Source organism: Medicago truncatula, chromosome 7 (genome assembly GCF_003473485.1).
Source record: "Medicago truncatula cultivar Jemalong A17 chromosome 7, MtrunA17r5.0-ANR, whole genome shotgun sequence".
NCBI lineage: Eukaryota > Viridiplantae > Streptophyta > Magnoliopsida > Fabales > Fabaceae > Medicago > Medicago truncatula.
In genome coordinates this window covers 47,923,755-47,938,034 of record NC_053048.1, presented here as the reverse complement: position 1 = coordinate 47,938,034, position 14,280 = coordinate 47,923,755, and the positions used below count along the sequence as shown (strand labels likewise).

At 34.6% G+C, this 14,280-nt stretch overlaps 1 protein-coding gene across 1 annotated transcript in view; it reads left to right on the top strand.

Moving 5' to 3' along the window:
* Positions 1-409: 409 nt before the first annotated feature.
* LOC25499318 (chromodomain-helicase-DNA-binding protein 3) overlaps positions 410-14,280 on the top strand; it is a 16,274-nt gene continuing 2,403 nt past the window's right edge. The window contains exons 1-17 of the mRNA XM_039827586.1: positions 410-704; positions 881-970; positions 1,914-2,056; positions 2,803-2,993; positions 3,123-3,247; positions 3,925-4,212; positions 5,223-5,372; positions 6,329-6,583; positions 6,725-6,868; positions 6,947-7,237; positions 7,408-7,581; positions 8,726-9,770; positions 10,009-10,127; positions 10,628-10,732; positions 11,820-12,719; positions 13,777-14,163; positions 14,268-14,280. The exon at positions 14,268-14,280 is cut by the window's right edge and continues 221 nt beyond it. Of these exons, the coding sequence (XP_039683520.1) occupies positions 938-970; positions 1,914-2,056; positions 2,803-2,993; positions 3,123-3,247; positions 3,925-4,212; positions 5,223-5,372; positions 6,329-6,583; positions 6,725-6,868; positions 6,947-7,237; positions 7,408-7,581; positions 8,726-9,770; positions 10,009-10,127; positions 10,628-10,732; positions 11,820-12,719; positions 13,777-14,163; positions 14,268-14,280 (4,363 nt within the window). The 5' untranslated portion in view covers positions 410-704; positions 881-937. The remainder of the gene's footprint in view (positions 705-880; positions 971-1,913; positions 2,057-2,802; positions 2,994-3,122; positions 3,248-3,924; positions 4,213-5,222; positions 5,373-6,328; positions 6,584-6,724; positions 6,869-6,946; positions 7,238-7,407; positions 7,582-8,725; positions 9,771-10,008; positions 10,128-10,627; positions 10,733-11,819; positions 12,720-13,776; positions 14,164-14,267) is intronic.

The following is a 14,280-nucleotide window of genomic DNA, read 5'->3' as shown; positions in this document are numbered from 1 at the left end:
GAACGAAGAAGAACTAAAGTTTAGAGAGAAGTTGGAGTTTCTCCCACTAGAAAACTAGGGCAGACTCATAAAAATTTAATACTTAAAAGGTATTAATCAAGACAAATTCAATATTATCATTTGCCTTTATATATATACATAGTACTCCCTCCGATCACAATTACAAGCAAAAAACAACTTTTTAAATACATTGAATAATTAATGCATCTGGTCACATTTATAAGTCATGTACATTAATTATTTAATGTACCTAAAAATTGCTTTTTTGCTTATAAATATGACGCGAGTGAATAAAAAAATAGAACTTTTGTTTTTAATTCCATTTTTTAGACCCCTTAGTCCACAAGCTAAAAGCCTAAAACCTACGTATTACAACAAGACACGTATAGAAAGTAGTGGGAGTGTAACACGCACACACCATGGCCCACTAGTCCAGTCCTTCTTCAGACCTCCATTCTTGTGCGTCTGTGCCACCTTTTTCGCAAGCACTCTTCCTCTTCCTTCGCACGTCATTTTCATTCTTAATGTTTTCTTTACCTTAAAACCTGTAGGGTCCAAAAAATCACTATAAAGTCACATCAACCTTTTTTGCATAAAATTCTCTAGCAAAATTTCACCTCACACTACATTGTTCCCTCGTTTTCTCAAAGAAAATCAACGATTAAGAAGAAAGAGTAACGTTGTTGAACATACTCACAGAACAAGTAAGCTAATGTTGTTTGAATCATGCATAGGGTTTTGTATAATTTTTTTGAAACGTTTTTTTAAGAATGGTTTTGTGTTTTGTTTTTTAAGAGACGAGGTAACAAGAATGTTGTTTGAGTTTTGAGCTGTTTTTGCAAAGGTTAAATAGGGTTTTCCCCCTTTTTTGTGTTTTCAGGTGCTACGTGATCGCTTGAAAAATATTCTTCAAGAGGACGAGATTTTTGTTTGTGACATGACATCTAGGAAGAGGAATCGTGTTGCTGATGTAGGTTTTTGTGATTTCCTTAATTTCTTCTTATGTTACTTATAATCTCAGTTTGCCTGTTTATTTTAAGATTGACACAGACATGATACTGTTATGTCTCGTAATAATTTGAGAAAATAGAATAATCAAATGTTACATGCGTCGATGAGGGACACAACTTTTATCGAAACGTGGGTAAACGTGGGTGTTACGTAGTGTTAAGATTGCCACATTGGAACCTGAACACGTGTTTTATAAGTGGGGGTAATCCTCATCTCACAATCTGGTTTTGTGAGGTTGTGTTAGACTCAACCACAAATTTTAAGATAGTGTCACAGCCTATCCAATATCTCGGTGATGTGGCCTCAACAAGCCGCATTTTTTCATTTTATGCATGATCTATTATGCATGTGCACAAAATATCAACTATTGATTTGTTAATTTTTTTTTTTTAAAATTGGGGAAGAAGATTTTTTTTTTTATTGATTAAAGTGACACTAATAGTCATTTTACAACCGTCTCTGATGAAATTTGACCTTTGACCTCTGACCTTTGAAGTTATAAGGTCAAATTAACCGTCTCATGGACATGGATTTGTTCATTTGCTTATAAGTACTTAACGAACTCTGATACATGTGCCTCAGAGAGTTAGTTTATTTTCATTAGTATTATATTTTCATGAACCTCACGTTTTATAGTATTTATTATTAAATCTTACAGTTTAAGTGCAAATTTTACAACGTGATATTCTCTAGCGTGTCCTGTTTAAAGGTTTTTCAAAAATCACAGTTTCTATTACACTAAAGTATAACATTTTCCACTTATTATTTACTCACTTCACATTCTAAAGCAACTTGCTGATTTTAGAGATGTCAAATCCTTGTTTTGGGGGTCAAGAATTGGATTCTGTTTTCACATTTATTTGTAAGTGGCTGCGCTGATTTGAACTTGTACATCTTGATAGGATGGAGGGATTTCCTTTTCAAGGTGTGTCAAGAAATTGGCCGAAGAATACAAAGGAAAAACACGAGTGGATCCTCATGGGAAAAATGGAAAAGGAGACGGAGATATTGTATGTGACAAGTGTTTGCTTGAAGGAACACTCTTGTAAGTTTCTGGAATTCAGCTCATTGTAGATTGAGTCCTTTTTTCACCTTATAATCCTATGCTCTTCTCCTTCATAAATGTTTTGCTTCTTAGAAGTTCATTTCTTGCCTTTTCCTCCATGATTTCTTCTGTAACTTATTTTTTGCAACAACATTTTATATTTCTGTTTCCTTTCATTTCCTCTATGCTTGTATATGCTCTAAACTGCTTGTGGATATTTTTAACTTTGCAGCATTTTTATATTAATAGCAGCTCTGTGTTTGCCATAATCTTACTGTAAATTTGCTATACTGTGCAGTGCTATCTTGTATACTTTGATAATCACAATGTGGATTCTATCTTTACCGATTCAATAATTTGTGGTTTCGACAACGTATTAGTCTCTTCTGGTCAAAATGAAACACTTGCTAGTGATGATGGTCATGTATGATACTTAAATTTAATGTTACTTGATTGGGCATTTTTTAGCCTCTTTTTTTAAAATGTCCATGAGGATTCTTGAATATCTACCGAATCCACGATGAACTTTGCCCTATCTCTCAAATCCTATATTCTTCTTTGGTATTTCTAGCATTGTAGAAAACATTCCCTAACATAATTCCTTTTCAACTGCTACTTTCTTTATGTAAAATAATGGAGAATGGTTTTATACTTTTATGCGTGTCTGTATTTGTTTAAATTAAATTGAAGCATTATTTATTAAGACATATTATGCTTTTGTTTGTTGACGTGGAACTATATTTTAGGTTCTGTTGTGGTAAAGGATGTCAAAGGAGGTATCACCCGTCTTGTTTGGATCCTCTTCTCAAATTTCTTCCTATAGGGTTTTGGCATTGCCTTTGGTGTGTTGAGAAAAAAATAAAGCTTGGTGTGCATTCTGTTTCTAAAGGGGTAGAATCCATATTGGATTCCCGAGAAGTCGTTTCAAAAGATAAAGGTATGGTTTATATTTTTTTTCCCACCTCCCATAAATTTTGCTGTTATGTTTCTCCTATACTTATTGTTCATGGAATATATACTAGTAAGTTTGGTTATTAATTATAATTAGTTTATAACTTGTTGCTAGTGATCCAAAGGGAGTACTTTGTCAAGTATCAGGACCTCGCTCATGCTCACAACTGTTGGATTCCAGAAAAGCAAATGCTTATTGAGGCTCCAAAGCTTTTGAAAAAGTATAAGAATAGAAAACAGGTTCAGTCACTGTTCATAGTTTTACACGGATAAACATTAAAGTGAACAGGGAAAAATTTAAGGGAGGTTGAATTAAATTTTCTTAACCATGAAAATGAGATAGGACATCAATAAGGGTCTTATCAGGTTATTGTATATATAAATGATTTCAAAAAGATTTTTAAAAAAGTTAGCTAAGATGAATTGGCTTCAACCTCCAAGTTAAATGAAATTATACCCTAACTCCGTTATCTTTGATGAGATCCGAGAATCCGAAATCGATAGCGAATGGTCATAATCTTTTATTAGACACACTTTAGTATCTGCATAGGAAGCACCATGCATAAGACAGACAGATGAAATGTTCAGTCTTATATACCTTTCGATGGATTGATTGTAAAATCCTTTATCATGAGACACTTCAGACTTTACTTTCCTCTTAGTTTCTCATTCTCAGATTTTTCTTAATGTCAAAAGAAGGTCCATGAAAATAAGAACTTTTCATTTTTAAAATATCATGTTACGTTGATTTCAGTCTCTACATGACAAGAAAGGTTAAACATACAATATAAACTTTATCATTATCAAAACTCTTAAGGATTGGATGAATCGGTCATTTAGGTTTCAACAAAACATTTTTTTTAGTTAGTACTTTCTTTATATGTATCCATTAACAATGTTTCTTATTTGAACATAAGGTTGTCCGGTGGAAAAAAGATTGGAGTATACCTCACCGGTTGCTACTAAAAAGGGAAATTATACTGTCAAAGAAAAACGCGCACCTTTTTGATGGGAATGATGACAACGATTCAGTTTGCCAATATGAATGGCTTGTGAAATGGACTGGTCTTGGTTATGATCATGTTACATGGGAGTTAGACGACGCTTCCTTTATGACTTCATCTAAAGGCAAGGAACTCGTGGACAATTATGAAAGTCGTCAAAAGAAATCAGATGGACCGTCAACTCCTTTTGAAGCTAATGAGGTCCTCTTTATTTATCTGAATATAATTTATTTTTTGTTATTGTTCATGATAATGTCGTCATCTTTATAAAAGTTTTAATTTTCAAGTTTTTTGTTTAAATTTACTCAGAGACCATTCGCATCTTTATTGAGATTGTATCATTGTAGGCTTCGACAATTTGGTCCCTACAAATTGTAATTCCACAATGATCCATGAAGTTGAATATCTTCGATCATGTTAGTTTTTGGATCAATCAATGAATTTTCAATTTCAGCGATCATTTTGGAATTTTGTTAATTTGGAAGCCAAATTGTTTGACTGCTACAATTTTAGGGTCAAAATTGGATATTCACTCAATTTTTGCTGTCTCTCGAAAGAGAATGAAAACATATAATATATGTATGGATAAGCATAATTTCTTTTACTTCTTGATTAAGAATTGATTTTAATCTGAGCTGGTTTTCATGCACGCGTTCAATTGAAAGTTTGGTAAACTCAGAAAATGCACTTGTGGTAACATTAAATGATCACTTAATTTGTTGCTTCTGAAGTCGTCGATGTGTCTTCAGTCTGGAGTGATGTATTATTATATAAAGATTCCGGTAGCTTTGTTCTACTGGGTTATTTTGTAAGAAATTTGATTGGTTAAAGTTAAAATGTGAATGAGATAAATACGAGAGTAGGGATGGCGATGCATTATTGCCTGTAATTATCACTAGTCAAAATTTGTTGCTTCCTGGTCCCAAATGTTCATTAGCTTTAGATAACATGTCACAGTGGAGAAAAATAACCTGTCATTGGAGATTTTAAATCACTGATTATAATGACACAATTATTTATCAGATGATACTTTCAGTCACTTATTATAATGACACAATTATTTACCAGATGATACTTTCACAACAGATAGAGAACGTCTTCTGACTTGGTGGGCTAAATGTAGCTCTTTACATCTTGAACAATCATGTTTTAGATTTATATTTTATAGCACTGGTGTATTTCTCTAACGGGCAGTTTGTTTGACCTTGCAGGAGAGTAAAGTTTCCTTTACCGAATTATCAGAGCTATCATCTGGAGATTCACCAGGATTGTATAACCAGCATTTGAGTTATGTGAACAGGCTGCGCATGCATTGGCACAAAGGTCAGAGTGCTGTTATTGTTGATGATCAAATTGACCAGGTCATTTTTTCTCCATACACTCATGTCTTCATCTTATATAATCAATTTACTTAGCTTTTCATGCTTGTTTTCTACATTAATATTTGTCTCTTTAGAAACTCTGTAATTAAATAAAACTTTTGATGCTTGAGGTACCTCATTTAAAGAGCACATGATTCAAAAACAGGCAGGTTTGGAACAGCTTATTTGGGCTTATCTTATGAAATACTAAGTACTTGGCTAAGTATTCGGGAGAGCTTATGAAACTAATTTATGACATGTTTCTTACCTGTTTTCAGCAGCTCCCTAGAACTGCTTTTGAAAATAACACAATTTATATGAAAATAGTTTAATCCGATTCTCTCTTTGATTATATAAATAATTTATACAGATAAGCATTTATGCAATAAGTGCTTAATTAAGCTTTATGTTCAAATGCACCCCTCTATATCTTGGTTTCTAAGTGTTTTCTTTTGTAATTTCTTGTAAGAGTGCTTTTTATTCTCTAGCCTTGTACTTGATAAATACCAAAAGTACAAAAAGTGTGCAATAGCTATTATGGGAGATTTCTTGCTCTACTTGTCTTATTTTTCGGTATCTCAGAGAATAGACAAGATGAATTTGTACACAACCTTTTCCTCTCCCTCCAGAAACCTACCATCAAAAGGTCATCCAAAACAGCCACACAAACCAACCTCCTTCTAATCAAGAATAAGCTGCACCAAAGCATCAACCTTTGGACATTCATCTTTAATAAGCATCCAAACGTTGCAACTTTTACTTGTCATGTATGTTTATAGTTGTAAAAGAATTTTAACAAGTTGCAATATTAATATGAAGACTTGCTGTAAGAAAAATATTACACTAATGTTTGAAGTGTCAAATGTATAAGCTAGGAGGCTGGAGTTTGTAATGGTTGGTGAATTATTCAGATTACATAGTAGAATCCCTGATTTATTGTTAAACTACATTTGCAGGAGCGGGTTAGGAAGATGATTTTGTTTATATTATCATTGAGTTGCGATGTGAAAAAGCCTTTTCTCATCATCTCAACTTCTACTGGCCTCTCTGCATGGGAAATTGAATTCTTTCATTTGGCACCATCTGCCAATCTTGTAGTTTACAAGGGAAAGGAAGATGTACGCCGTAGAATCAGGGCATTAGATTTTTATAATGAAGATGGTGGTATTTTATTTCAAATATTACTATCATCATCTGATAGTATCAGTGAGGTATATTCATATATCTAATCCAACAGCTTCGTTATATAAGTGATTTTCAGAAACAATTTGAGTGTTTTTTCTTTTCGTATACCAAAAGTTTCACCGTAACATTAATATTCTGTGTTCGTTATGTTTTAATGAAATATGCAGGACTTACATGCTCTAAGATGCATTCCATGGGAAGCAATAGTAATTGATGAATGCCAGCGACCCATGATTTTAAGACACATTGACAATTTCAATATTCTAGCAGCTGACATAAGAAGGCTTCTTCTCGTTAGTGGACAAATCAAGGTGACAATTTCAATAATATTACTTGTGCTCAATATTGATATTTTTCATTGTAATGACTTTTGTCTGACGGATTTTCAGGAAGATCGAGATTATATCAAACTGCTTTCATTCCTTAAGTCTGGACATGATGAGTTACATTTCTCATCTGCAAGCATCTCCAATTTGCAGAGTGAATTGGAACAATATACTGTATTGAAATGCAATTCTGTCTCCAGCAGGTTTATCGAGTATTGGGTTCCTGCTCAGTTTTCCAGTATGCAGCTTAAGCAGTATTGTTCAATGCTGCTTTCAAACTCAATGTTGTTATGCTCTGGCCAAAGGTCTGACTCTGTTGGTGCCCTCCGTGAGCTTGTCATCTCAACAAAGAAGGTAGGCACGATAAGAAGCAGATAAGCTGAATAAGTTTGGCTGTCCACCAATTTTTAGTTAAACCTTCCTTTCATGATTAATACTTACTCAACTTTTATAAAAGCAATAGCTCTAAATGAATTGTCAATAGGGCTTCATAATGATCATTGCACATGTGTTGTTGTTTACAGTGCTGCAACCATCCTTATCTCCTCAACCCGTCACTGAATAATTTAGTCACTAGAGGTCTGCCTGTCGAAGAGCATTTTAATATTGGAATAAAAGCAAGTGGAAAATTGCAACTTCTTGAAAAGATCCTTTTTGAAGCTAAAAGTCGTAAGCTAAGAGTGATCATATTATTTCAGGTGATTACCTTTTGTGGTCCCATGCTTCTTGTTTGTCTGTCTTATTTCTTGTATTTCTGTGAGTTTGTTCATTTCATGTTATACTGCTAAAGAGCTTTGATGCTAATTCTCTACAAAAATACTCTTTCAAAAAATGTGAAATATTTCTCTATTTTTTCCTATATTTCCGAACCCCCAAAGCCTTTCCCTCCCCTCCAAACTCCCAAACTTAAATGTTTTGGTTCTTTATCTCTTTTCCTTGAGTTGTTGTTAAAGTTCCTTATGTCCTATCTCAGACATAAAATGCTGGTTTTATTATGTAAATAATTTATGTCTACTAGTTTTAGAATTTTGAGTGGAGTTTAAATTTGAAATGGTTCTGTTTATGCTATTAGATATATAATTCAGGTGTTGAATTGGAGAACAATACAAGCAGCATACAAGAAAACTGCATCTATGTTTTGTCCTAGTTGACGATCATTGGTTATATGTTTGTGGTTTTTGAACAATGCCTTAGACTATTATATGGTTTGATATTAAAGAAATATTAAAAAGTAATTAGCCGTGGGTCTACCATTTGGTGCCGACCTGTCACATAATTGAATTTCTCAGAAATAATGTTGGGAGTTCTGATAGAACCAGTGACTTTTCAGCGTTTGTTTATTTTATTCGGAAAGTAGGAAGGCCTGGACTGACATATATAAACGTTGTATGCTCCTATTCTAATCAGTTGTTACTGAAATTTCAAAAAGTGATTTTAAAGTTGAATGTCGGATACTCAAATGGAATTGCTTTGTCTTTTACAATTACAGTGTATGATTTCAATGAGATTCACAAACTTTGAGCAGCGTCTCATTCTTTGGCAATTCTATTACTTTGTTAGCCTTGTTTATCTAGGTGAACAATTATTGAGTTCAGAAATAGTGTCAATAATTGTTTACTCACCCTGCTAATGCATTTATTTACTGGCTTCTTTTTGTTATCATTTGCAATTCCTGTAAAAGGGCTAGAGATATGAGAATTCCTGTTCTCACAAAACTATGCTTCACATTGTGGTCAATTATCTTCTTGGTTAAAGACTGATGTATTTTTTATATTCTCATGGATTTAATTAGTTGTTTCTTTCTTTCCTCATTTTTTTTTTTAAATTTTATAAAAACTGCAGTCTAGTTGTGGTTCTAGATCAATTGGAGATATTTTGGACGATGTTCTCTGTCATAGATTTGGAGAAGATTGCTATGTACGATATTGCAAGGATTACATTCCTTCAAAGAATCAAGCTGCTTTGGACACATTTAATGACAGAGAAAGTGGAAAATTTGTTTTCTTGATAGAGAACCGTGCTTGTACCTCTAGCATTAAGCTCTCATCTGTCGATACCATTATATTATTTGACAGTGATTTGGACCCGCAAAATGACCTAAAATGCGTACAAAAAATGTCAATCAGCTCAAACTTCAAACAGCTAACAGTCTTGAGATTGTACTCATACTTAACTGTTGAAGAAAAGGTTTTAGCGCTTGCAAAAGAGGGTATAGCTCTCGACAGAAATATGCAGCTAAACCAGAGCAGTATTCACACCCTGCTTAAATGGGGTGCCTCTTATCTGTTCAGCAAGTTTGATGATTTACATGGAAGTGGCACCTCAGTCTCTGCTTCAGGCATCTCTGATCAGTCAATTCTAAATGATGTAATCTGCGAATTATCATGCAAATTGGCTTCTGATAGCGATGCCACTCATTCTCACAGACAGTCTTTCATATCGAGAGTAAAACAGAATGGCGGGGAATATGCAAGGAATATTTCACTTCTAGGAGAGAGGGAAATGATGAAATTGGGCAATGATACACATACTTTTTCCTGGAGTGATCTCCTCAAAGGAAGGAAACCTCACTGGAATTTTTTGCCTGTTTCGTCTCAAAGGATCAGAAAAACAGTTGAACATTTTCCTCACACAGCGAAAGGACCTAAACAAGAAAATGATGCCATTATAAGGAAGAAAAGGACAGAGTCCAAGGATAATGTTTTTCCCATAAGAAAGAACGTGTCCAAGGATAATGTAGATCCTGAGAAGAGGGAAATCACCAAGGATAATATTGACCCAAAAAGAAGGAAACTGTCCAAGGAAATTGTTGATTCCAAGCATCTGAGAAAAAAGTGGATGAACAAGAAGAGTCGAAGTGCTGGTAAAAGGAAAGGCAAATTCAATGGTACTACTGAATTTCTTTTTACCTTTTATAATCTTTTATTTATTTATTTATTTATTTCTTGATGCACACTACACTTTTTAAATCAAACCATCAATTTTATCCACTCCGCAAATAAAAGAAACACATTTTACCACTGTTTCTGAAAGGTACATCCTACTTCTGATTCGTTTTCATGCACAAATTGGGTTTTCTAACGTACCTGACCCCATAAAACATTCTTTGACCGATGAAATGACAGGAGCAGCTGTAATGAAGAAACAAATTCCGAAACAAAAGAAACTGCATGGCATGCCCAAGAGTACCAAACTCTTGTCAAAGCCTGATATATCTGGTCTCTGTGATGTTCTACACTTTTCGGTAGGGTCTCAATAACTTCAGAAACCTTTACTTGAACATAAATGGTTTTGCTTTACTGTGAAAACTTTCAGAGGAGCTGCATTGGTCTAAATTGAGTCATTGAAACTTTTCTGCTAATTTAGTAATATTGAGATTTTTGCTAGAAAAAATCATTGACGACTTACCAAAAGTCATAGACCAATATATGAACTCATAACTTGTAAGGCAACAAGTCAAACTATACTCCCATGAACAGATCACAGCATCCATGGTCTAAAATCTAATCTGGTCAGCAGCTCCCTTGGCTGCATCTTTTAGCTGAGGTCAGGGTTTCCTGATAATAGCTACTTCTCTCATGAGTCATGACTAGCAAGGTCAAACCTTCCACTATGATATTATGCTGAATTGCTGCCCAGATCAGTATTGGATTTACATCTGCACTGGATTATATTTCAATAACACTAGAAAGATTGTTTTGCAGCTTTTGCCTGATCACTTGATTTTTTCTTGCATATATGCAGAAAAATGTCAAGGCTGTCGCCATTAGGATTCTTGAGTATGTATTCGAAAATTACAACATTAACTGCCGGGAAGTTTCTACAGTGCAGGCATTTGAAATATCTGTGGTAAGTATTTGTTTTTTTTTTATTATATATCTATGTGTGTGTGTAAATCATTGTGCATCTTTTGAGAAAGAAAGAAGCCATTGAACTGGGTTTTGTTGTTGTTGTTGTTGTTGTTATTATTCATTAGTACGGTCAGCCAAAAGTAGTAATTTTGCATTGAGAACAACAATTTTTTAACTTCTAAAAAATTGAATTCACCACTTTCCGACACAATATTTCTATATTTATTCCCTTAACCAATGCCCTAAGGGCACTCTTTAGCATTTTCTTTATTGTTATTATCGTCTCCAGTCAATAATTTGACTTCTTGCTAGCTTATCTGCGTTTTTGTTTGAGCTCCTCTTTGTTCATAAAACAAATATGACTCAAACAAGGGTGGGTCAGCAACAGTGAGTCAATGATCAAACCATTTTTTAGCTTCCTCCTTGTTTTTTGCCTTATTTTCTACCTGTTAAGAATAAGAAAATCTGTTGTGGGAAGTTGTGTGAATTATGAAAATGTTGATCACTACAGTTATGGTCATTTTATTGACTCATTTAATGTTGCTCATTTGGGGAAAAATGATTGAAAAAGTATGTTTGTAGAATCCGTCCAGCATCATATATTCTGGTATAAGTTGAGATGCAGGTCCCTACATTTTGATCAATTGATATAATGCTTACAGCCTTTTTATCATGTATTTCACTCTGTCCTCTCACACTTCCAAATTCTTATTCTTTAACTAATATTTCAATCTGGTATCCAAGAGGCATTGTCCACCTCTAAAGCTAGGTCGTACCCTAGCCTTGTTAAAAGAGAACAAAATAGTAACAATAATTCCGGCAATCCCCATGGTTGATCTTGACTGTCACATTTTCTTTCTTGTTTTTTCTTGGCTTCTGATCATAGTGTATGGTTGGTCAAAAATCACATTGCAGTTCAAAACCTTTACTGTGCCCAATTTGTTGCGACAAGTGTTTTGTGCTGCACATTTTTTGTCCATGCATGTTGTTGTTTATTTGAGCATTTACATGCTTTGATATTACTTCTTGTATGAGATAAGTTACGCACTGTGTTCTAAGTCGTGTAACCAAATGTGTATTTCCAGTGTTGGATAGCAGCTTCTTTGTTGAAACACAAGATTGATAGGAAACATTCACTTGATCTTGCAAAACGGCATTTGAATTTGGATTGCAAGGAGGAAGAAGCCACCGATGTTTATCATGTACTGAAGAAGTGTGAGAAAGATTTTTCAAGCTGTTTACAAAATGAACTTTGTGTTGAGAAAAGTAATATAAATGGTGGTTCAGGCTCCTTGACACCTGAGCTGCAAGATTCGGTAGAGGAGGAGAATCAAAAGGGTTTTCAGCGTCCTCATGTTTTAAATCTTGTAAAATCTGCCGCAACCGAACCTGATCTTCCAAGAAAATCTCCCACAACAGTGCTATTTTCACAAGACCAGATCTATACAGAAAACATTCACAACAAACCTTATGTGACTCATGAAATTTCTACATCTAAAATCACCCTTGGTAATATGTCTGTGGAAATGGAAGTAGATGCTTCCATGGAATCTGAAGCAGATGAGAGAATAAATGCCGTGAACTCGGTAGCAGCTGAAGTTTCATCCCTCGAGCAATGGGATAAAGTTCCCAATTCAAGTAATGATATCAATTATGTCAGCCCTGTTACATGTTCTTTGGAAAGACAGAGTCACGTTGTAAATGCAGATATTACACAATTTGATGGCAGAGTTTTTATAGATCCTCAAACTTTAATGAATCAATTGATTGACATTGACAATTCTTTGAATATGTCAACTCATCCTGCACAACTTCACAATGTTGAGACAGATACTGTAACTTGTGATAGAACTGCTGTTGCTGCTGTCAGACAGCGGCACAGGATAGTGAATCCTGTATGTGGTGTGTCAACTGCTTCAGGGTTTGCTGAGTGTCCTTTACCATATATGCAACCATCACATGCTAATTTGACACCATTCCCACAGGTTAGTAAATTTTGGTTCCAGAAGTCTTTTGGTGCTATTCTTTAGTCTTTATTGATAATATTTGTGTTGCTGCAATGCAACAAATTCCGGTCAACTTCCTTTTGCTACTTTTCTATTATTTTTGTGCATTTTAACAGATTTGAAAGTTTATTCTGTACGCCCCATTCAGCAGGTTAAGATTTTAGATTGCTTCTTTTTTCGTGGTGTTAAAAGAGGTAGAGGAAGACCTAGGAAAACTATAAGAGAAACTATTAGAAAAGATTTAGAGGTCAATGAGTTGGATCCAAATATGGTTTATGATAGAACACTATGGCGTAATTTGATCCATGTAGCCGACCCCACTTAGTGGGATAAGGCTTGGTTGTTGTTGTATTAGTTTATGGCAAAACATTTGAAAGTTTAGTGTGGACTGTTTCTTTGCTTCTATTTCTATTGGTATGTAATGTGGGCCTGTACTTTAACTACCTTTCTAGCCTATTGGCCTTCGCTTTAGTTACTGTGGTAGAGATTTTGAGCAATTATTTGGTCATGTAAAAGTATTAATCTCAGGTCAAGTGGTTCTTCAACATGTTAAAGGAAAAAAAAATGCATCTTACAGAAATATTGTGTTGTAGGGTATTTTTCTTCTTCGAACAGCCACTACATTAGCTCTTCTGTAGGAATGTCATCACTTCTTTTATACCAGAATCATTTTCAGCACTTTATCTTCTGTAGGGTATTTTTCTTCTTCTAACAGCCACTACATTAGCTCTTCTGTAGGAATGCCATCACTTCTTTTATACCAGAATCATTTTCAGCACTTTATCTTTCTCTACACAAAAATCTCTTAGAACCTAACATTGAAAGCAGTACTTTCATTATTTGATGATGGCGAAAAGCATATGATTCAAACTCTCCATTTTCTAACTAGCTGTTAAAAGTTATACATTTTATTATGCATTGGCATCAGATGTACAGTTCACTGATGTGTAATTTGTGTATTTCAATTACCGATCTTTTTGTGTAGCATGTACTGTTTTCATTGCAATAATTTATACCTGCTTCTTGTACCTTCCAGACGTTGTCAGCTAGTCCATCATTTATGGAGGACTTATCTCGGTCAGTAATGCCTCTGGATAGATTTATAAATCATAATGGTCGAGATCATCGTTACATACGTGGGTCTGAAGAAAGGTTGCAAGCACTGTATGATCCCGTGGAACTGGCTAGCTCTTCCTTTGTTTCGCCTGTGACATCGCAACCCTCCAGTTATGCGCCCTGGAATGGAAATGCTATTCATGTTCCTCATGACATCACTAATCCAGGATATATGAGCAGTGATCCTTTTCAAGCTCATTATGTGACATATCAAATGCCCCATGTTGCAGACCCAGATCCACTACTAATTGAAATGGAGAGAATAAGAAAGATGAATGAAAGCGCCGTCAAGACACATGAGGAAAAAGTATGAGCAATAATCCAGTTCATTTGTCCCATCCTTTTTTAATATTGTCTTTTGGGTACTGCAACTTTTTGTTTTTAATTTACATTCTATTACTTTGTAAACAGATATTGCAGCTGC